Consider the following 24,839-nt stretch of genomic DNA (forward strand, 5'->3'; position numbering starts at 1 on the left):
CTGTATCCACAATTTAGCTCTATCCTTTGCGTTGGAAGGGCCGTAAACATTTACTATGGTGATAGGTTGATTGTCCCATCTGATTCTAACCCCAAAGACTCGTCCGGAGGGGTGGTTTAGAACCATCTTTGGCTCCAAATCTCTGTCAGCAATGAACAAGACACCACTCAAGCTGTCACTTCCTTCCCCATGAAAGATAAGTTTTTTCCTACAGCCTATTTTCTCTTGCTACGAGCATCCAAATAGTGCTCTTGGATGGCACAGCAATTGACTACCTTCTCTTTCTTCACTTCTTCCCAGAAGAGAGCGCCCTTCTTCTGGGTTTTTAATCCCTTCACGTTCCAAAATTGAATAGAGAGAGTACCCATCAATTGGGAAAGGGGGACAAATTATTCTGTCTCCAGGAACTCTTCAACAGAGTTGTCCTCTTCCATTGGCTCCTTTTCTGCTAGAAACTGCATGGTATCCAGCTTGGAGGTGAAAAGGTCCTCTTGATTCGTCTTCCCCAAAGCTTCAAATATGTTATCATATATGAAAAGAGGCTTTGGGAATTCCGGTGGGAGACCTTTGATTTTCCCAAGGCCCTAGCTTGCGCTTTGAATTGTTTACATGAAATATGAGATACTTGTTGTCATCCCTCATCTTTTGACATAAGAGTTGGAGACATCACAATCTTCTGGATTACTGGGGTGGCCGTTCTTTGCTGAGCGGTGGATGAAAAGCAGTAGCTTTGGGTGGTCTTGCCCTTACTCCGGTTGCCATGATCTTGTTTCTCCACATCTTTATCCGAGTTGACCTTATTTTGACCACCCTCTGCCTTGCCAAGATTTTCAGTAGGCTTCTTTGTTAGATCTACTGCAAAAGTGAAGGGTAAATCTTACAAAACATCTAATTTAAACTTCAAATGTGAAGGGTAAGATTGTAAGAAATGAGAGCCTTTGTAGATTGTAAGAAATGACAAGCTTTTTCAAATGTAAAGCCAAAAGACTTTCTATTCTCTTTATCAAATAAATGTTCCAATTTGGTTCCACATAACAAAAAATGGATAATTTTAGTGAAGGTTTTACTACTTTGAAGATATATAAAAAAAGAGAGAACTTTAGTGTAGACTTTTCTATTGAATGAAAATTTTATTTTTGAAAATATATTTTGCTTTATCTTTTCAAGGGGCTTTTTTCAAAACCAATATTGATATTTTTAGAAATTTCTGAAAGTGTAAATTTCTTCAAAGAGCTTGAGAAAAGAAAAAAGCTCGCCTAATGTTGACTTGGGGTTGTCTTGCTTTGAGGACATGCATGACATGCAAATGTAGGGGTTATTGTCCACATTATTAACCATGAGAGAGAGAGAGAGAGAGAGAGAGAGAGAGAGAGAGAGAGAGAGAGAGAGAGAGAGAGAGAGACCATCACATTGCCTGTGCGTGCGTGTGTGTGTGTGTGTGTGTGTGAGAGAGAGAGAGAGAGAGAGAGAGAGAGAGAGAGAGAGAGAGAGAAAGATTTTACCATTGAGCTCACGCATCCTTCAAGCCCTTCAAATTTTCAAGATATTATGTTTTGGCATTATAGTGTATTTTTAAAAAGGTAGCTTAAGTTTTTCACTATAGAAAATGGATTTGATGCTCGATAAGACTAAACCTCATGTTAGCACTCCAAATGGGTAGAGAGATTGCCCAGTTGATGGACCTTTTACCAATTTTGGGATATTTTGTTCTTTTTATTTTTAAGAGTTAACTTGTGGGCCATGCTTAAAAACAATTCTCTAGATTTTGGCAGGCAAGGGTGCCTGTCAAAAATCAACTAGAGAGAGAGAGAGAGAGAGAGAGAGAGAGAGAGAGAGAGAGAGAGAGAGAGAGAGAGAGAGAGAGTATGTTTGATTCATGCTGAAAAACGCGTGCAAAGCCAAAATCTGCAGATGATGCTTTTCAAAATACACATGGCAACGAGGTAGAGGATCCCAACAAATGATGCAGGAGGAGAGAGAAGAGAGATCAAAATGTTTAAGGGTGTAGGAACAATCTAAAGAGACATTAAAAATTACAAAAAAAGTGAATATCTACACACACACACACACTTGGTCAAAACAGTTTGACCATGGTAGTATATGGGGATTCTGATTGTGTTCTGAATCACTATATCTGGCTTTAAACATATGACATCCAACCATCTACAATCAGTCTAAATATGAGTTAGCACCTTATGGGAGTTTTGCCTTATGCTTTCCTAGTTTTGATGACTACTACTAACTTTTACTATGGAGAACACAATGGATAAGTGAAGCTATCCACTATGCTGTTTCAATAGCATGGTGCCTCTTAAAACCTGACCCTGTGGGATTATTCCTTTGTGGAATTAACCCTTGGAAAGTGAAACCCCTTGTGGTTCTAACTTTAAGAACCTTTTCCTGTATCGAGCCTCCTGGCTTAAACCACTGCGGGGAAATCTATGTAATTTATGTCGCCATCAATCCCCTTCTCTTTCTGATGAAGATGACGGCCCGGCGAGGCTTGTAGCTCAATATCTCCTCCTCTCTAGGGCCCACGCATGATCCTGAAGGGGATTGCACATAGTAGAGGGCTTGCAGAGGACGGCTATATCTGGCTTGCTATTTGGGTGACGATTGTGGACATGCTTCTGACACATACACAACCACTAACCCTATATAAAGGTGAAGGGCTCTTCCCTTCACTTCTATACTATATATAATTGAGCTTAAAATTTTCAAGGAAGGAGAGAGCATTGTGTGTCACTCTCTCCTTCGTTTCAAGAATTTAAGAAACATTTGGTTTGAAATGTAAAAGTGAAGGGTAAGTAGAATGATGGTAGAAAATAGAAAATGAAAAGACTTAGTTTTGTAGCAAGTAGAGTGATGGTAGAAAATAGAAAATGAAAAGACTTAGTTTTGACTTTGAGTTATGTCAAAAAGTCACAATATCTATATTATTTAAACTTTTTAGCAAGGCCATAGAGTTTCAGTCTAGCCTTCAATTTTGAAGGGTGATTACTTTTGTTTTTGTAAAGGATGGCTCTACTTCGTAGCTTGGAAAAATAACGAGCAACGAGCTGTACCACACGTCAATAAGTTGGTCTACCTTGAATGTGCATGTCTGTGTGTGTGTGTGTGTGTGAGAGAGAGAGAGAGAGAGAGAGAGAGAGAGAGAGAGAGAGAGAGAGAGAATAGGTTTCATTTTCTATGGCACCGCCGCGTGTGTCGCGATCTTCATGTGTGTGTGTGTGTGTGAGAGAGAGAGAGAGAGAGAGAGAGAGAGAGAGAGAGAGAGAGAGAGAGAGACGACTTTGTTATTTGTTGTAGCTCTGTGTGTGTATGTGTGTGTGTGAGAGAGAGAGAGGGCCAATCCCATTTAGTCCTGTAGTCCTGCTGAGCACTATCATATGTCTATTTCTGTTTGAAAGAGAGAGAGAGAGTGCCATTGATTGGCCTTGGTGCTTGACAGCGAATGCTCGCCCCCCTCCGCCCCAACCCCTCCCCTCGCCTCCCCACCCCAAACTCGATCATGAACACAACCCAACACTTACTTCATGTACAACTTCTCAAATGTTGCCACAACATGCCTCATGTAGTTTACTCTATCAACACCCCTGGCTGCCAATAGCTGATCAACTACAAGCCCCACACCCTTATACAATGTCAATCCTTTGGTGGCCAGGACGCCAAGACTCAAGATCCAATACATGTCCCACTCGCCACAAGCACTTGCTAAGCTACCTACTCCTCTACCGTTGCCTGTCTGCCAGCCTTGATCCTGACGAGCTCCATTTTTGCCTAGCTGCGACCCTCCACACACACACACACACACACACACACACACACACACACATAGAGAGAGAGAGAGAGAGAGAGAGAGAGAGAGAGAGAGAGAGAGAGAGAGAGAGAGAGAGAGAGAGAGAGAGAGAGAGAGTCCCATATCCGTCTCCACACTTTCTTCGTCTTTTTTTGGCCATTTAGTGGATGCTACAATGTTGAGAGCTCCAACGTGATCATCCAAGCTTTCTAGCTTTCCCAAGTTTCCACATCTCGAAGTCTTGGCTGCCTACTAGAGTGCTTACGGCAAAAATCATGCAAGGCGGGTCTTCCATTTAGTGTTTAAGAAAAATGTGTCTCAGCTTAATATCATGTTGTTTTCAATTTCAAGGGGAAAAGGAGATATTCCACCCCAAAATAAATAAAAATAGTCTAAAAAATTGCAAAATAAATCTAATTTTCTAAATTATTAAAGGAAAGCAATTTTGTATGTTTAAAAAAAAGTTTTTTCCAGAACACTAATGTGATTACATTGGAGGATGATCATTTCCAGTCGAGGATATTGGCCTTGGCTTGGAGTTATCAATCCTTTGCTCATTTGGATCCTCCTTGGTGTTGCATACCTAATGTGGACCCTTTGCCTCCCCCTAGAAATGATGACTTCGGTCTCTTATTGTAGGGCTACCTCCATGAATGTGCCTCCATTGTAGGACTGCCTCCATGTCATTTTGCTTACATTTAGAGACTGGTCACTTTGGAATGGCTAAATAGCCGTCCAGCTTTGTTTGCAAGTCAAAAAAATCGATGGCTTTTTAAAGATAACTTCTTGATTTGACTGAGTGATGAGACAGATCTTGAGTAGGTTCTTGCTAACCAAGAGGGAAACAAAAGTCAACCATGTGAAAGACTGTGCCCGTTTCAAGGCTCTTAACTACCATGATTAGATAGGTAGAGAGAGAAGAGCTAGCTTGTGACTGAGCAGAAAGCAGGCTCGCTAGTACACGTGACCAGGCTCTTCCCCTCTCACACGCTTTATTTTAATACAAACTAGACATGCAACCTGGAGAGAGAGAGAGAGAGAGAGAGAGAGAGAGAGAGAGAGAGAGAGAGAGAGAGAGAGATACATTTTTCTTCCTATTAACGTGGTTTGAGACCTGTTAATCTTGAGACTAACTTATCTCGATTCTCAGCTATTAAGTTTAGGCAAACCTTATCCAATCCAAACATTGTTGGCAACAAGTCGTCATGTTGCATAGCATGTTAGGGGGGAGAGAGAGAGAGAGAGAGAGAGAGAGAGAGAGAGAGAAGAGAAGAAGAAGAAGATCGTAAGAGACCTAAAATTTTTAGCGGATAAATGTTGATTATTGAACTCAAGGGCTTCCATGCTCACATACTTATACAAGGAGAGGGGGACACAGTGACCTCAAAGGTTAACGAACGAGAGAGAGAGAGAGAGAGAGAGAGAGAGAGAGAGAGAGAGAGAGAGAGAGAGAGAGAGAGAGAGAGAGAGAGAGAGAGAGAGAGAGAGATCATCCTCAAAGATCAAATTGACCTATGGACGGAGTACAACATGTAACATCCTTGAAGAGTATGGATATAAGGGAGGCCACTGACAAGTTAACTTCGTGAGGTGGCTAGGAGAGAAAGGTATGTAGGCCATGGTATGGGCCAAAATGTGGGTAAAGCAAGTTTGATGTGATCAAAAGCTGAGCACTCATGTAGGGTATGATGATCGCACTCTCAAATTGTTAAAGGATATAGTTCGCGTACAAAAAGAGACTCTCCTCCATGTAGTGCCTCAATGCTCTCTCTCACATTTAAGGGAGTGGGAGCTAAGCCAAATGGCTCCTATGGTATAAAATATGGGTAAGAGCAAGCATGTGAATGGTTGAATACAATCTGCTCTCTCAAAGAAGAACAAGCATGTGTGTATGTTTGTGTGTGTGTATTTTGCAGCACGCCCTTTCTTTTAGCATGATACCCAAAACTCTTGGAAAGAGAAACGATTGAGTGACCTTTTCTGCTTTCATTGCCCTCATATTTTAAGGTGCCAATGGTGCCCAAATGTACACAAAAAAACAATATGCGCCTTATATAACTAGAATGCTTATGGTCAATTGCAAGAGACCTCAACATCCATGCGACGAGTCTTGGTAGATGCAAGTGTACATGCTACCTAGAGTGAGTGCAATCCAACCTATAAATTTTGAAATTTACCCACATATATAGACAAAGTTGAGCAAACGACATACTACTCACTAAATCAGTTGTGCATACTAATGGCAAGTTTCTTCTACTACTATGTGGTGTAATGTTGGCATGTTGGGTCATGGCTGGTACATGCATCCTAAGTGCCAACAAATAGCAGTTGATGACTTAGTTGACTGTGGTGCCCCAAATGCTAGACCAAAACTACAGGAGAGAAGCATGGGAGAGTTGCTATCATGACCGATGCCTTGATTGGTAAGGATGGTGAGAGGGGATGCTAATGCATCTAAAGAATTTGTCATTCAATGCAAACACTATATCCAAAGAAGGATACCAACTCTCTATTAGTCTATTTAGAGGGCCACTACCACTCACCCGGGGTCCCATATTGATTGTGTGAGAGGGACGTCTCTAGCCTAATCGCAAATTCGTCGCGTCCTTAGAGATAAACATAGGATGTTAAGACAAGACATCATGCGAAGGGAGCCCATTACTTAATTCATTCTCAAGAGACCTCAAATTGACCTGATAATTCTTGAACTCAACACACACACACACACACACACACACGCACACACACATAGAAAGGGGGGGGGGGGTAGGTAGGGGGGAGGGACAAACTTGCCATGATTAGGAGGAGTATGTTGGAGCTTGGCATGACCAACTAGAAGGAGATTTGTTCTTGGTCGATCCACAAGAATGTAGAGAGTAATTACAGTTCATTAGTTGTTCGATCTTACACTCAAAAAGGTAGACATAGTGTTGATCCAAAAGATATATTTGTGCTTGGTTGATGTGAATGTGGAGGGCACTTAGACCTTGTGTGTTGTCATATATTGTCATCTAGAAGTAGTTACAGTGGTGGTTGATGCACAAGTGTATTAAAGAGCTATAAAATCTCACTTGAGAATCATGGGCATTTGCCCTCTCTTTGAAGGGAAGGAGAACAATGGTTGCTTCAATTGACGCACATGTAGCCACGGCAACGCGCGGGCCACATACTAGTAGACTTGAATTTGTCTAATTATTACTAGTGGATGCTTGGCTCTGCAGTCCGCTGCTGCTGTGTTGATTATTAGGATGACTTCCACTTCAAAGGTTTTTTATTCACTATCCTTAATGTGTACTATGCATGTTTATCGCAGGCTTCTTACCACTAATCTAGGTTTTACAGAACCTGTGCTTATGATGTATAAATGATGGTTGAATAGTTGATATTTTGATGAAGCAAGTTAAGGAAGTAACTCACTCAAATGATAAATTTGAAAACTTTATCTGGTTATAAATACATACACAGATAATACCATAATGGTTATCTGACTCAATATTTCTACTCAAGTAAGTTAAATACTAAACACTGGCTTATGTTCTAAAATATTATGAGATGGTTCATATTCCTTTAGTGAATATTCTGGGGAAATTATGGGGTGGTTCATAATCCATCAGGAAGTTACATTGGGGTTTTTTGAGAGATGATTTTGGATGTCTGGCTTAGATCTGGTCTTGACATGCTGACTCTGGTTTGATATCTGGCTTGGATGACTGGTTTAGATCTAGTTGTATTAACCATATTCATACATACAATTAGTTCTTGGTGGTGATACTGCCATAAAATATATGTGTAAACTTATGAGAAATTAGTGTTTTTGCATAAACATGCTACCTATAGGTATGATGTTGAAAGCGCAGCAGGTTAATCCAACTCTACTCACCCATGCTTAAGTAAATTGAATTTTGATAATTACAGGAACATGATACCAGTTACACATATGAAGACTTTTTGGGATCATGAGGACAAGCATAGCAGATATTGTCTAAAGACTACTCAATGACAACCATACTTTTTTCAAACTGGCAGACAAAGCCTTAAAACTCCTACAGGAGTAATGTCTTCCTTGAAGACTAGATATTGTATTAGTACAAATAATTCTACCCTCTTTAGGGACACTCCAACTTGGCACTTCTCTGTTAAGACTTTTCAATTCATCTTTTTAATGAGGTAGTAGGCCCATACACAATGCGCCTACTGCGGAAACCCATTGTGTATGGCGCCTGGGATAGGGCGGGTACACAGACACACACACACACACACACACACACACACACACACACACACACACACACACTCACAAAATTGCATGAGTCCTTTCTCATGCTTCACCACTTAAATTGGACAGAAAAAGCCAGGCTGGTTTTGTTTAAAAAAATCCCTTTCTTTCTTCACCTCTACATCTCTATTAAACCATCCATTACATGATCACACAAGCAGCTGTCATAGTAATAACGTGTGTTCGGACGCTCGACCAAAGGTAAGATACGATTTTCCAAGACTACACCATACTCCTGGTGCGTGGTGTACTGTTAAAGTATCCTCTGAGGGGCTGTCCATAATTGCGATACAAAAAATTTTATGGTGGGGAAGGAACTATGCTAGCAAGTATAACCGTTCTGAAAACCCTCGCTTCATTGAATGTTCTACATAATAATATTGTGGCACTATGCCCATGGCTTCAATTACCATCACCAGACGGATATTGTTCCTAAAGTGCTCCCGACCCCAAAGGGTCACCCGCAACACTCTGTCTTGATATGTCCACCACTTAGTCTGGGTAACAGATGTTCCTACTTGCGGAAATAAATGACTCTCATAAACGAAGTAGTGTGGTTCTCCTATTAGACTCACTTGACTGTTGAAGATGTGCAATGGCTATGGCTAAAACCTGATCTTGATTATAATTCATAACATAACATGTGTATGATACACCTTTTGACATAGTAAGCTATTGGCTGTAAACTCCTTGAAAGTTACTCAAGACTGATACTGTGCACTCGGTTTTTTTTTTAAAAAAACGCCCATCTTTTATAGACCTACTTTGATACCTAAACCAAATGGGTATGGGTACGAATTACCAAAACTAATTGACATCTCTATTACATTAACTCACCTCTTTGTGATTGGTGTATGTCTACTCTCGTAATTTGCCCAATTGGATAAGCTTATTGATATAGTCTCATTTGATGTATCGGTCTTATGGATAACTGGTTGTTTATGTCCACCCAGTGCTAGGGGCAATACCTCTTAAAGAATTATATGGACCACGTATCGACCTTGCGAAAGCATTACTATCTTCTGCCATATTGAAGGGGTTTTTTTTGAGATGTTTTTTTTGATTTTTTTGTGGATATCCTCCTTTTGCGGGCACAAATGTGTCTTTACATATTATTTACCTTAAAAATGCATGTCACTTATACGGCGTCTGAGTATTCCTCTGCAATGCTTTTTTTGTATTTGCCTGTCGCACGTTACCGTTTGCATACGGAGAGAGGGTTTGCAGGCGAGTGCTGTAGCGAGTGTGTCTCGACGCTGGCTTTTCTCTTCCGGATCTTGTGCTGAGTGAAATCCTTGGAAATAGGGTCTTTGAGGGCGACCTTGATGATGGGAAAACCTGGCCGAATCTGGGTCCCTTCTGCTACGGAGTGGCATCATCATCTATAAAACCCTCATAAGATGAGTACTTTACTCACTTGGCATCGTGTTCTGTAACTTTTGCTTGTGCGTTCAAATCTTGTTTACGGTTGTGACTTCAACATGACAAAAAATATTGAGAAGGTGGCGGTGGAATTGTCTTCATCTCCAAGTCTACAAGTTAACAATCTATTCGGCTCTCTTGAAGCCTTAAAAACACTGTGAGCTGGACTGTTTGGCTAAAATGAAAGTGCTTAAATTAGATAAATTGTGATGTTTTAAGCACTGGTTAATTAGACTGATTTTTTAATAAACTCTATGGTTTTGGGAAGTTGGTTTTAGCTGGTTTACTGGAAGAAATTGAGGAACTTTTCCTGTTGCTAAGGGCTGCCAGATCTCAAGACTAGTAATGTGGTTTCACTGGTGTGAGTGTGGTACAGCCGGTTATGGGAAAAATGGTTGAGATTTTTTTTGAGCATCTCATATCCGAATAATGTGATGTTTTTCTTAAGATGTTTAAAACTAGAATCCTTTTTGCCTGCAGACATTATGTGCCCGGTTGATTACCACTCACAGTTTGTAACTTATGTATACTGGATGCATCTTGCCTTTAATGGGTTTGGTCACCAAATTTATAAAAACCTAAGCATGGCTATTTCTAAACCTACCTTTACTTACTCTCATTGTATCAGTGCGTAGGGGAATGATTACATACCTGCATGAGGATGTGTGGAAAAATATAAAAATGATATCTCCAGCTAAGTGTGTAGACTTCGATGAAGTGCTGATGGTATATTTTGTACTTGCTATTATGTGTGATGGTCCTTTTACTAAGCCTGTGAAGGTCTATGGGGTTTTTTTGGTTTTGGCTGATTGCCTATCCCTGGGAAGTTGACCTTCCCTACTGGTCTTACTGTGATTGGATCCGAACATAATAGGAACTTAAAACATGGTATGGTTACCCTCTGGATACTCTCTGGATAAGTGGGTTACTCTGGAAAAATGTGTCAGTTGGTCTTTGGTTTTTCTGGCTTGTACTGGATGGGCTACTATTAGCTTGATGTTATGACCTGCCCTGCTGTACAAGTTGTCTTCATCTCCAAGTCTACATGTTAACTACCTATTCAGCTCTCTTGAGGCCTTAAAAACATTATGAGCTGGATTGTTTGACTAAAATGAAATTAGATAAATTGTAATGGTTTAAGCACTGGTTAATTTGACAAAAGCTTTAAAATAACTCTATGGTTATGGGTAGTTGATTTTAGCTGGTTTACTTGAAGAAATTGAGGAACTTTTTTGTTGCTAAGGGTTGCCAGATCTCGAGACTATTAATATGGTTTCACCGGTTGGTTAATATGGTACAATCAGATATGGGAAAGTTGGTTGAGGTTTTTTGAGCATCTCATATCCAAATAATGTGATGTTTTTGTTAAGATGTTTAAAACTAGAATGCTTTTTGCCTACAAACATTATTTGCCCGGTTGATCACCACTCACAAGTTATAACTTATGGATACTTGATGCATCTTGCCTTTGATAGGTTGGGTCACCAACTTTATAAAATTCTAAGCATGGCTATTTCTAAACTTACCTTTACTTACTCTCATCGTATCAGTGTGTAGGGGACTGATTGCATACCTACATGAGGATGTGTGGAAGAATATAAAAATGGTATCTCCAGCTAAGTGTGTAGACTTCGATGAAGTGCTGATGGTATTTTTTGTACTCGATGATCCTTTTTTGGGCTCTCCCCCCGTTTTTTTTTGGTTTTGGCTGATTGCCTATGCCTAGAAAGTAGACCTTCCCAGCTGGTCTTACTGTGATTGGATCATACTAGGAACTAAAAGCATGGGATGGTTACTCTTTGGAGAATAGGTGGGTTACTCTGGGAAAAAGTGTTGGTTGGTCTCTTGTTTTTCTAGCTTATACTGGCTGGCTATTATTAGCCTGATGTTATGACCTGCCCTGCTGTGCAAGTATTTTTTCTGAGAATGGCATGTTTGGACCACACTATAAAAGAAATTATTTATTTGTACAATTTCTGTTTTTTCATCATAAAGGGAACAAATCCGCATTGGCTGGGTATATTGTTGGAAATCGATTGGTGTGAGTTATTTTTTCAACTAGCCAGCTTAAAAATAGGTATTTGGTACTGGCTATTAGGAAAAATATGTCGACTATGACATAGGTAGCAATTCAGCTGGTAAAATGGATAAAAGTATTTTCTTAATTTTGATATTAGTGTAGATTGTAAAATCCAAACATTTTGATAAAAGTATTTTTTTAATTTTGATATTAGTGTAGTTTGTAAAATCCAAACATTTTCATCTGGCTGGTCTACTAATCACGTTCATTACAATGCCGATCTGTTGTATATTGGTTTTGCTTTTGCTATTATACTACATAGGTCCTTTTTAGGAGTTGTAAGTAAGATAAAATTCAAGCTCGAACTTTGTGCAAACATAAACCGGATGGTACTTTATCTCCTCAAGAGGGTTTTAGCCCTTTAAAATCTAATGTCTAGTATAGGAATATTTGGATTAGGCTAACTTGGACTTGCGCCTATGGTGTAGAATCTCCCCAACATAGTTAAAGAATGTGTTGAGGGTCGGTACTTTAAAAACCTATATAGTTTTGATAATCGTTTTAAAGCTCTTGAAACTATGGTTAGGCATAGAATAAATCTGGAACTAACTTATTATTTAGTAGCTATGGGGGGATTCTCACTCTCTTGGTTCGATTGGCTAAAGACCAAGGTTCTTATTATGGTTTTGTTTGTAAAAAAAGCAAATTACTTATAGAAGAATTGTTTGTTTTTTCATTGTGACATGGATAACAACTGGGATGCCCAGCATCACCTGCGTACAGTCACATGCTAACGAATTGTTTTCTTGTGGCTATGGGTGCAGGTGAAGGCTACCTTCTTTGATAAAAACATTTTGTTCTATATGGTAGATAACTTGTGGCAGATCTCATACCTTGAAGCAACATCACCCCAGATTTTGGGATTACTGTTTCCCATGTTATACTTTGTTATCTTCATTACCTTGTACAAAATTTATTTTCAAATGCAAATAAATTATTGTACAAATCCATTGTATTTTCTTAGAATTGTTGGTCTATGAACAGGTAGTGTTCGTTTGTGTGTGTGTGTGTGTGGTGTGTGTATATATATATATAGATATATATATATATATATATATATATATATATATATATATATATATATATATATATATATATATATATATATATATATATATATATATATATATAACTGCTACAGACACACACACACTTGGTCACAACATTTTGACCATGATAGTATCTTGAGGGGTTCTGATTGTGTTCTGAATCACTTTATCTGGCTTAAAACATATGACATCCAACCATCTACACTTAGTCTAAATATGAGTTAGTACCTTATGGAAGTTTTGCCTTATGCTTTCCTATTTTTGATGACTACTGCTAACTTTTACTATGGAGAACACAATGGATAAGTGAAGCTATCCACTATGCTGTTTCGGTAGCATGGTGGCTCTTAAAACTTAACCCTGTGGGATTAATCCCTTGTGGAATTAACGCTTGGAAAGTGAAACCCCTTGTGGTTCTAACCTCCTAGCTAAACCACTGTGGGGAAATCTATGTAATTTATGTCGCCACTGATCCCCTTCTCTTTCCGATGATGATGACGGCCCGACGAGGCTTGTAGCTCAGCCTTTGCACAATATATCCTCCTCTCTAGGGCCCACTCATGATCCGAAGGGGATTGCACATAGTAGACGGCTTGCAGAGGGCGGCCATACCTGGCTTGCTGGTTAGATGATGATTGCGGACATGCTTCTGACACATACACAACCACTAACCCTATATAAAGGTGAGGGCCTCTTACCTTCACTTAGACTTGGGTTTGTCTAATTATTACCAAAGGATGCTTGGCTCTGCAGTCCGCTGCTACTGTGTTGATTTATTAGGATGGCTTCCACTTCAAATGTTTTTTATTCAGTATCCTTAACGTGTACTATGCATGTTCACCGCACTGGCTTTTTACCACTAATCTAGGTTTGACAGAACCTTCTGCTTATGATGTATAAATGATGGTTAAATAGTTGATATTTTGATGAAGCAGGTTAAGGGAGAAACTCACTCAAATGATAAATTTGCAAACTTTATCTAGTTAAAAATACATACACAGATAATACCATAATGGTTATCTCACTCAATATTTTTACTAAGGTAAGTTAAATACTGAACACTGGCTTATGTTCTAGAATATTATGAGATGGTTCATATTCCTTTAGTGAGTATTCTGGGGAAATTATGGGGTGGTTCATAATCCGTCCAAAAGTTACATTGGGATTTTTTGAGAAATGATTTTGGATGTCTGGCTTGCATCTTCTATACTGTACATGAAGCAGCTTAAATTTTTCAAGGAAGGAGAGACCGTCCATGTGTCACATTCTGGTTCATTTCAAAGAGAGCCTTTAAGAAACGTTTAATTGAAAATGAAGGATAAGTACGAGGACTTCAGAGTTGCTAGTGGAAAGTAAAAAAAAATGAAAAGACTTCGGAGTTGGCAGTGAAAAGTTAAAAAAACCCTTAGTACTCTATTATCTAAATCTCCAATACTTAAGCCTATAGTTTTTTGGAAGGCCATGGAGTTTAACTCCTATCCTCATTTCAAGGTACTTTTATTTTTTAAACCCATTTGAAGGGTAGATTTCCTTTACATTTTTAAAAGGCCATAAAGAATCTTTCTCCATGTGTTGCTCAATGAACCTCCCTTCGTAGGCTTTCACGGACCTTTTATGTCATAAATGATCTTTGACCTCAACACTTGAAGTTCAAAAGCCGGACGCATATATTTGTGTTGTGTGTGTGTGTGAGAGAGAGAGAGAGAGAGAGAGAGAGAGAGAGAGAGAGAGAGAGAGAGAGAGAGAGAGAGAGAGAGAGAGAGACCCATTGTATATAAGAGACAAAGTTGACGTGCCATTCCCTGAGGTGTTAGAGCATTGCACAAAGGATTTCCACATTTGTATTGCATGAATGAAGTACAATAAGCTCAACAATTCAGCGATAGGAGTCCAATTAATTTTTTATGGATATCCTGCACGCATTGTGTGTGTGTGTGTGTGTGTGTGTGTGTGTGTGTGTGTGTGAGAGAGAGAGAGAGAGAGAGAGAGAGAGAGAGAGAGAGAAGAAGAAGGAGAATAAGCAGTGGTTTCACAAACATCAATCGACAAAGCGACAATCGACAGAGTCTGCAATCAAGAATCAATAATAAAAAATCGACATCGATATCTACAAAATCGAGAATTGACAAGATTGAGAATTGACGCACTTTGGAAAGTTCAATTCGAGAATCCAAGGTAGAAGATGTGCAATCCCAAGGTAGGATTACACCTCAACAAACGGCAAAGGTGGATGACGGGAGGCAACTCCGACAATTCTCGGCTATTTAAAGGTGTTTACATTAAATTTCTTTGAGCTTTGTCAGTGCTCTCGCGTTTGGGTTGACTTGGAATTCAAAGGTGAATCTCCATATTTATAGGTGGGATTGCACTAAACCTAAGTTTTCTCGAACGTTTAAAGAAAAAATAGAATTTTTGAGGCAAATCTCAAAATTTTGTAAGGGGGGTGACACTAAATCCAGGTATAATGCTTTCTCCTAAAGACTTAGAAAACTTGCATATGAGAAATTTTATGGACAACTTGATTATATTTGAAGGCTTTTACACTCAATTTCTCTATACTTTGTAGGTTTCCTCGCCTTCAAATCTAGAATTTAGAGATAAAGTTCAAAATCAGTAGGTGGGATTCCAATAAATTGAGAATTTTGCAAGTGCAAAATTACTATATTTGAAGGTTTTTGCACTAAAATTTTCGTACTTTGTAGATTCTCTCTCTAAACATTAATTTATGTTTTATGCTCTCTAACCTTTATAGTTTCTTTTTTTTAAAAAAAAATGCTCTTAAGAGTTTGATTTGAATTAACTAAAAAAGAATACATGAAGACCCGGCATATCCTTTGCACATGGGTCTCCAACCTATACAACATATGCACAATCTGAACCAAAATATACCCGAACATTTTTGCAAGTACGCTATATTTCCATCAAGGACCTATCTTCTTATTCTCAGCAAGCCGCTTCCTCTGCTTGATAAAAGCCATTCACAATTAGAGATAAATCTCAAAAAATTTAGATGAGATTATACTAAACCTAAGTTTTTTCCTCCAATTGTTGTGAGTGTGCTGACATTCAAATTAAATCTTCCTTATATCACTTGGCAAGGACCTCTAAGGTGCATTAGATATAGTTGAGAAAGTTTGAAGGTGGTATTAAACTAAACCTAGGTTTTTCTTAAGCACTGGGGTACACAATAGATTTTTGCTATTATTTAATAGTCCTTATTGATACTCTTCATAATGTAGTTTGAAAAATTAGAGGAAGGAGAGGGCCTCCATGTGTTGTTTTCTGGTTGATTTACATGGCCTGTTGGATCATCGCCGAAATTGATTTGTTGAGTCCCTGTTGGGTTGTCCTCCTTACCATAGACACATTAAAGAGCCCTTGAAAATTTAGTGAAGATGTTTAGATTCTATGCAATTCCATCCTTTTATCAATGATCTGCAACAGAAAAAATCGTACGCCTGATAACCTATTGTCAGCATGTGTGTGTGTGTGTGTGTGTGTGTGTGTGTGTGTGTGTGAGAGAGAGAGAGAGAGAGAGAGAGAGAGAGAGAGAGAGAGAGATGTAGGAGCCCATTTGATTGTCTAAACCTAGGGACGCATTCTTCTCCATGCACTCTCTCACCCCCCAGCAATGGCACTTCCCTATACATTAGAGCACTGTCGGGGCCAACATGCTGAAAGATATTTATCTACAGTTTATGATGGTAATAGAGTGATTGAATCAAAAGTGTAAAATGAGTCCTTTTCTTACAATGGTGAATATGAAAAGACCTTAATTGGGGATGCAAGGATGTAGAGTATCTTAACATTGGATGCATTTGGGCTTCTTCTATGGCTAGTAGTGTTGTTTTAGCTTCTAGGAGCGCTTGCCTCCGACTACTTTAGCTTCACGTATTTGGAGACATTGTAGATATTTTACATCTATCCCAAGGCATGTGTGTGTGTGCGTGCATGCGCGCGCGCGTGTGTGTGTGTGTGTGTGTGTGTGTGTGTGAGAGAGAGAGAGAGAGAGAGAGAGAGAGAGAGAGAGAGAGAGAGAGAGAGAGTATAACTTTAAACAGCATAGGAACAATAAAAAATGGATATTGGTGTGTGTGTGTGTGTGTGTGTGTGTGTGAGAGAGAGAGAGAGAGAGAGAGATGGATTGTTATCTTCCTAGAGTGATTCCAAGGACTACAGTTTTATTCTTCTCACACGTGGGCATGTATATATAAACACCTACCTATATATGACTTTGTGTGGTGTGTGTGTGTGTGTGTGTGTGTGTGAGAGAGAGAGAGAGAGAGAGAGAGAGAGAGAGAGAGATAGAGAGAGAGAGAGATCCAATAACCATGCTTTCCTTGGCCGCAGCAATGTGCAGGTTATATACTAGTCTTGACATGCTGACTGTGGTTTGATATCTGGCTTGGATGGCTGGTTTAGATTGGTTTTATTAACCATATTCATACATACAGTTAGTTCTTGGTGGTGATACTGACATAAAATATATGTGTAAACTTATGAGAAATTAGTGTTTTTGCATAAACATACTACCTATAGGTATGATGTTGAAAGCGTGGTGGCGATGCTGGTTATGCTGCTATATGTAAATATTTTGGCTTTTTTTGGTTTTGATATGGATCTAATTTTGATACTTGAACAAAAGGTGCTGATCTGGTTTTTTACTACCTAAGTATGGTAGGGTATTGTGATATGGGGGAAAGTATTTGCTTTGACTAAACAAAAAATCTAACCTACATCTTGTTGCTTGGATGTTTGGCTTAGGTCTGACCTTAACATGCTGACTGTGATTTAATATATGTCTTGAATGATTGGTTTAGATATGGTTTTATTAACCATATTCATATATACAGTTAGTTCTTGGTGGTGATACTGTCATAAAATATATGTGTAAACTTTTACATATTTTGGCCTTGTTAGTGATCTGGTGAGTACTGATCTGGTCTTTTGGTTCTTTACTACCTGAGTATGGTATTGTGATATGGGGGAGGGTATTTGCATTGACTAAACAGAAAATTTGACCTTCAGCTTGGTACTTAGATTGCTAGCTTAGATATGGTCCTTTTTCAAAAAACCATATTCACTACATCTGGTTCTTTGAGGTGATGCTACCTTGAAATAAAAGTAAAACCGTATATATTCTAATTTTTAATTCTTTTCTACCTAAAGCTTTGGCATAACCTAGGATTCTAACCAACGTATGGTTACTAATTAGCTTTTGATGCTTTTAATACCTGAACATATTATGATGTTGAGATATGAGGGAGTCTGTTTATCTGAAAAAAAGGTGACCTTCAGCCTGTTGATGTATACCGCATTTTATTTGGCTTCTGGTTCTTGTAACTGGCTCAATTCTTCGATCACATGCTATGCACTGAAGTAATTCACGTATGGTATTTTCTGGTTCTCGAAAACTGTTTATCAAAACTACTAGAAGTAGCAGTAGGCTGACCCTGATCTTGATCTCTCTTATTATTATTACTGGGAAGTAGCACTACTATAGTGTTTGACTTGGATCCATACAACATAATTGTAGTAACAACAGAAAAACATTGTTGATAACTTTAAAGCGGTGCTACATACTCAAGTTTTTATATGGAAGATTTTTTGATACGTTGCTCCACTTCGATACTATTGTTCTAAAAAGATATAACATTTGATACTACTTTGAGAATACAAATCTAAATGAGTATTAAGGAAAGTACTTGGGTTTTTTATATACTTGCCAAAGAATATATACGCTACTTTAAATTAGCAAATCCTTGCTTGGACATAATAGTTTTGCAAAAAGCACTGAAGTACTTTTCAATATTTTTTAAGGACAGTAGCTACTCTAATAATTTTTAAATTAGACATGGATAACAACTCATAGGTTCCTTGAAGCCTGCCATACGTAGCCAAGTCTAACATATCTGTTGTCTTGACTATATAGATGCATGTGAGAATTCTATCTTGGCTTAAAAAGGTTTAGCTTGCTGTAGTCTGACTTTGTAAACACTTAATGATTTAACTAGGATAGTTCTGATACCTTTCTATAAACTCATTTGGAATGATACTTTATTCTTATTATGTTGTACAGTTATGAATCAAAGACTGAGTTGTTTCTGTACTAATTTTTCCTAGAAATCTTTAGCCAGTCGTGTTTTGAATATCTTGTTCCTCTGTGTGTATGTATTAATAGTAAAAACAGCTACACACACACACACACACACCCATATATATATATATATATGTACATATATATATATATATATATATGTACATATATATATATATATATATATATATATATATATATATATATGTACATATATATATATATATATATATATATATATATATATGCATGTGTGTGTATGTATAAGTATATGTATGTGTATACCTACATATATGTATCTATGTATATATATACATATATGTGTGTGTGAGCGCGCGCACGTGTGTATGTATATGTGTATGTATACATACTTATATGTATCTATGTATATATATACATATATGTGTGCATGTGTAAGTATTATGTATCTCTCTCTCTCTCTCTACACACACACACACACACACACACACACACACACACACACACACACACACACACACACATATATATATATATATATATATATATATATATATATATATATATATATATATATATAGAGAGAGAGAGAGAGAGAGAGAGAGAGAGAGAGAGAGAGAGAGAGAGAGAGAGAACTTAACTTATGTAAGTCATCTCTGTATCATTCCAATTTTATCAGAATAGTTTGAGATTTTTTCTATGATGTTAGAATATTCTATAACTTATTTATTGACATGAAAAGCTTCCTAAACTCTTGACTTCTCCACATGTAACTCTCCTCTTCTACCCTTGCATAGTGTCGATGAGAGAAGACGCTTACAGCCCAATGTATCAACAAATAGTGGTGGCTCTTGACTAGGCAATGTGTCCCCCCCCCCCCCCCCCCCCCTCTCTCTCTTCCCCCCCCCCAAGCCCTCGAGTAGCTTTTGGCACCTGCTCTTTGTAGCCGAGATGACCTTCACTTTGTTGATGTATCTACAATGCACATCTTCTTTCCATTAAGATGGACACCAAAAGTACTAATAATCTCTAAAATTTGCAAATTATTGCATTTTTTGACTATTTTATCCACTTTACTTCTTATTAACGCGATTTGAGACCCGTTAATCTAAACTCTCAATGGCTAAGCTTAGCTAAACCTTCTCCAAACACTACTCGCAAGAAGTTATACTATTGCATAACTTAAATAAGACACACATACACACACACACCCCCACACCCACACACATAAAATTTTTAACATCACCAAAATAAATAATTGAGTGACAAATACTATCAAGTGAGTTTTATGTGTGTAATGGGAATGGCCTATGAACTTTGAGGATAGCAAAATTAAGAGAATTAAAGTGAGAATTTTTGTGAGATTACTTTAGGAACATAGAGGGTGAATTTAATTGATGGTAGCAACATAAACATAATTCTTAATTAACTTGGCATGAATAGTACTTTTGCAAGAGAGAGAGAGTATTAGATAACATGACAATAGTTGAGGACCGGATTTACTTGGAGCCGGTTCCCCCTCCAAAAGGTGTTTGTATTATAGATTCTTCCATCAAGAAAGACTTGGCACAATACAATCTTTGTGTTGGTTGTGATCTTGGTGATGCTATGAAGATGAAAAGTTTCATGCATCACAAGAATAACATAAACATTGAAAAAAGCATTAGCTATCCCAAGCCTCAAACACCTTCGAAGGTGGAGAGAGCTAGTGGGGAATGAGGGTAGGGAAGAGGAAGAAGAATCATTCATGGGAGAAAGAAATAGTTTCTCACCTATCATCACTCTTCTTGCTTAGCATAGCATAATAGCATCGTAATGCAGATGAAGAAGATGGCAAGCTTAAGCATTGAAGCATGGCTCTTGGTTGGATTTACATTCCATAGCCAAGAGTGTTGGTGTAGACTCTCCACTTCTAACAAGCTTGGAGAAGGAGATGGAGCTCTAGCACTTTTCACTCCACACAATGAGAGAAGTGTTTGTGTGTGTGGGGGGGAGAGTATATCCTCATCTCATGCTTGGTCCACCTCTCTCTCTCTCTCTCTAGTAATATTTAATTATATCATTTGGAAAATGTGTCTTGTTTTTCCTCTTTGAGAGAAAGAACTTAATTGTGTATTTTTATGCATCTAAATTCTCATTGAACCCCTTTAAAGCCTATCCAATAGGATTCAAGCACGTCATGAGGGCCACATGTGGATAATTTTTTAAACATGTGTCTTTCATGCTTATTAAGTCATTTGGTTTGAATTGAATACTTCAAGCACTTAGTCAATCAAGCATGGAAACGTTGATGCCTCTTGAGAGTTTATCTTTGAATTGAAAACTTCAAGAACCTTAGTCATTTAAGCTTGTGAGAAGCACCTCAAGCTTTTGGGTAAGGTTCCCACTAACTCTTAGCAACCCGACAAGCACCTCATGCTTGGGTAGGATTCCCACCTCAAGGTCAACCCTAGCTTTGCCTAAGGAGACATGACTTTTTAATACTAACTTTTGGAGGTCTTTAATGAAGCTAACCGTAAGGTCTTTTAAGCTCCATTAGATGCACGCTGCTCTTTGATAGACTACCTCCTTTTGGACCCCTATTGAGATGTAACCATCTCTCCTCTTGGTCTCTTACTGAAGTAAATCTAGAAGCCTTATTGCACATTGCTCTTTGGTAGACCGTCTCCTTTTGGACCCCTATTAAAGGAATAATTGGTCATTCTAGGCTCTTTGTTCGACACTATGGATGTTGGCAAGCCATGATACTTGAAAATTTGAGATCTAAAGAGGGTTGTCGTTTGATGTGCCTTAATAATCTTTTTGACAGGCATAGAGTGTGTTTTCTTGCTAAGCCTGTGGACTGAAACAATCCAAGTTTCTTCCCTCGATCATATTTCAATTTTTGGTATACCACGCATTTTGAAACATACTCTTGTATGCTTACTTTTCATGGTAACCAACAAAAATACAGTTCTACTCCTTGAAGAGTAGATTATGGAATCCCTCTTTGCCTCGCATAAGGAGAAGCATGGGATTCATACATGACTTTCTTATTGTATGGGTAAGTTACACATAGCCTATTTCCGTTTGGATGATAACCATCCTTCAAGGTGAATAGTTCTTTTTTTCTTCCCTAATGCAAGGCTGTAATTACCTACTTAAAGTCTCGGTCAATAGCATACTCATTTATCATAAAAGATAGGTCATGTGAGTTGCTATAGACACCACATTTATCATTGGCCGTTGTGAAAGTGCATCGACCAATTGATTGTGCTTGCTAGCAATGTGAGCAATATGAAATTTAAATTGCAAAAGAAAATTTGCCCACCTCATTTGTTTGTTGGAGAGCTTGGTTTGCGTCATGAAGTTCTTGAGGCTTTGTGATCCATTAGTAGGATGAATGGAGCCCCCAAGAGAGTGCTTCTATGTGTCTAGGGAATGTAGAATAGCTAAAAGCTCTTTTTCATATATGCCCAAGACCCATTCATCGGCATTGAGCCTTCGGCTCTCATATGCTATGGCATGCCCTTCTTGAAGCAAAACTGCTCCAAGGCAATCACCACAAGAATCATATTGGACCTCAAATGGCTTTGAGAGATTTGGAAGCATAAGGACTGGTTGGGAGGTAAGCTTCTCTTTGAGCTTGTCAAAAGCATTTTGTTCTTTAGCAATCCATGAGTACTTAAAGTTCTTCCTTGTTAAGTCATACAATGGTCATGCTATTTGAGAGAATTTTTCTATGAAGCATCTATAGTATGCACACCTACCAATAAAGCTTCTTACTCATGTAGATTCCTTGGACTATGCCATGCTTTTATTACCTCCAACTTTTATGGATCCATATGGATACCGTCGTGAGAGATAATGTGACCTAAATATTGAATCTCTTGTAGAAAAAATTCACTTTTCTTTTGATTAATGAGAAGCTTACTCTTCTCTTACAACTTGAAAGATTACCTGGAGGTGTCATGAGAATTTGAGTGGCCTGAAGATTTTTTTCCATCGTGAGTTTGAATGCGGCCGGAGCATTTGCCATGCCAAAACTTGTAACTTATCAAATAGATCTTCTACCCGCGGCACATGATTTTTTTTATATATAGTGATCCTATTTAGTGCTCTATAGTCGACACACATGTGATATATGCCATATTTCTTTTGCACTAAAAGAACTTGTGAACAGAATGGACAGGTGCTAGGCCTCACCATCCCTTTTTTTCACCAATTCATGTACTTGCCTCATGATCTCCTATTGTTTAGCTTGTGAAACTCAATAAGGAGGTTTATTAGGCGGTGAGCATCCTAGTAGAAGCTCTATTGCATGGTCATCATCCCCTTGTTTTGGAGGTAGCTCACTAGGGATGTCATCAATGAAAACTTCTTGGAATCCATTTAGGAAATTAGACAACTCTATTTCCTCTTGATTCCCTTAATTACTATTGTGAAAACATTAGAATCATTTACAGCTTCTCAAAAAAAATCATATACGCAAAAAATAGAGCTTTTCATTGACTTATCAAAAGAAAGCGTATTTACCAGGGATATGGTGTTCCTTGACTCGTTAGCATCTATGTACATGCTCTTTTCCTTGTAGGTGAAATAGATTCTTCTTTTAGGGAACTTCATGTTGGCAGCCAGGCGGTTGAACCATGGTGCCCCTAGGATAACATCCTCATGTTGGAGAGGAGAGATTAAAAAAAGGTCTTCTTTGTCGGCGTAGGTTTGGACATGAAGCCTCAACTTCCCAATCAAGGGAGTCATGGAGGCTTGCTATCCCTTAAAAGCTGTGTCAGCAATAACAATATCTCCCATCTCAAAATCTTGAATGCCCAACTTGGTGGCCAACTTCGTTGATATGAAGCTGTGAATAGAGCCAGGGTCGAACAAGATGAAGGCATCATGCTACCTTACCTTTCCCCAAGCATAGGAGAGAGATGATCCTTTGCAATGACCATTCTCTTTTGAAGCTTCAATGGTGGAAGCCCTAGGAGTCTCATTGCGAGCATTTTTCTTGGGGCAAGAACGATAGCCATGTCCTTGCTCCCCACACTTAAAACACTTATGGTTCTTGCAAAAAGCTTCAAGCTCTTCATAAGAGAGTTTGTTTTTACCTTTGTAAACTCCCTTCTCCTTGGAATTATTGTTGTTGTTGTAGGAAGTGCCTTGGGAAGAATTTTGGCCATTGGTTTTCCCCTTTGCATCATTTTTGTCTTTGTTTTCCATGGGTTTGACATTCCGTCTAGCCCCTTGTTGGAAATTGATGCGGGAATCAACCATGGTATGGTGGATCACTTAGGTGATAGAACCAAGCCGTTGGGAGTTGACATACCGAGCCATTTCTTCAGTTAATCTTGCACAAAATTGTTGCTTTTGTTTGGTGAAGTCTATCCTTTGAAAGATTGTAGCTTTGAGATTTAAATCCCAAAAAATGTCTACATATTTGTGGATAGACTTGTTGAAGAGTAGCTTCAGACTTCGCCATTTGGTGAGCACTTGTTCTTGGCATCCCTTGCAAGGAATTGCTTTATTTATGAAAACTCGTAGAGTTTTCCATGTATTTGGGGCTTCACCGTTGCCATGAAGGCTAGCCCACCATTGAAAAGAAGATTTTTGAAAGTGCATAGCTACATGGTGTATCTTAGAGGAGTCCATGAAGCCCTCGTCTCTAAAGGCCACATTAAATTGTTGGATGAAGGCCAATACTTTGTCGGTGGCACCAAAGGTGCCATCATAGGTAATAAAAGAGATAATCTTTCCTCCCTCTTTAAATTTATTGATCTTTTGGGACCTTTGCCATGCAGGGTAAGTTTTGCAATGTCCTCCCCTCTTCTATTCTCTAGAAGAATAGCCATAGATTTCATCGGAAGAGGAGAAGGACTATGGGTTGACCGTTTCCTCTTGGGAGGAGTTGGCGAAAGTCTAGACCGACGTCTTCGTGGAACCATATCTTCAGAGGAACTTAGGGATTTGCTTCTTCCTCATTGTTTGGATTTCTCCTCTCTTATGGGAGAGAGTCTTCTCTCGGGGTTTCATCAAGAGGCCTCCTAAGCTCTCTCTCCTCTTGGAGAGAAAGGGAAATCCCATAAGCACAAAGTTGTTGAGTAACTTCGGCTTGCAAAGCAGGGTTGCTCATAGATTGATGCAAACTAGTAACAAGA

General features: G+C 38.6%; 1 protein-coding gene across 1 annotated transcript in view; it reads right to left on the reverse strand.

Annotated features, from left to right (window-relative positions):
- Positions 1–389: 389 nt before the first annotated feature.
- LOC147424736 (uncharacterized) overlaps positions 390–24,839 on the reverse strand; it is a 53,262-nt gene continuing 28,812 nt past the window's right edge. The window contains exon 5 of the mRNA XM_086499988.1: positions 390–511. Coding sequence (XP_086356114.1) covers positions 390–511 — 122 coding nt within the window. The remainder of the gene's footprint in view (positions 512–24,839) is intronic.

Source organism: Adiantum capillus-veneris, chromosome 25 (assembly GCF_014529385.1).
Source record: "Adiantum capillus-veneris isolate H3 chromosome 25, ASM1452938v2, whole genome shotgun sequence".
NCBI lineage: Eukaryota > Viridiplantae > Streptophyta > Polypodiopsida > Polypodiales > Pteridaceae > Adiantum > Adiantum capillus-veneris.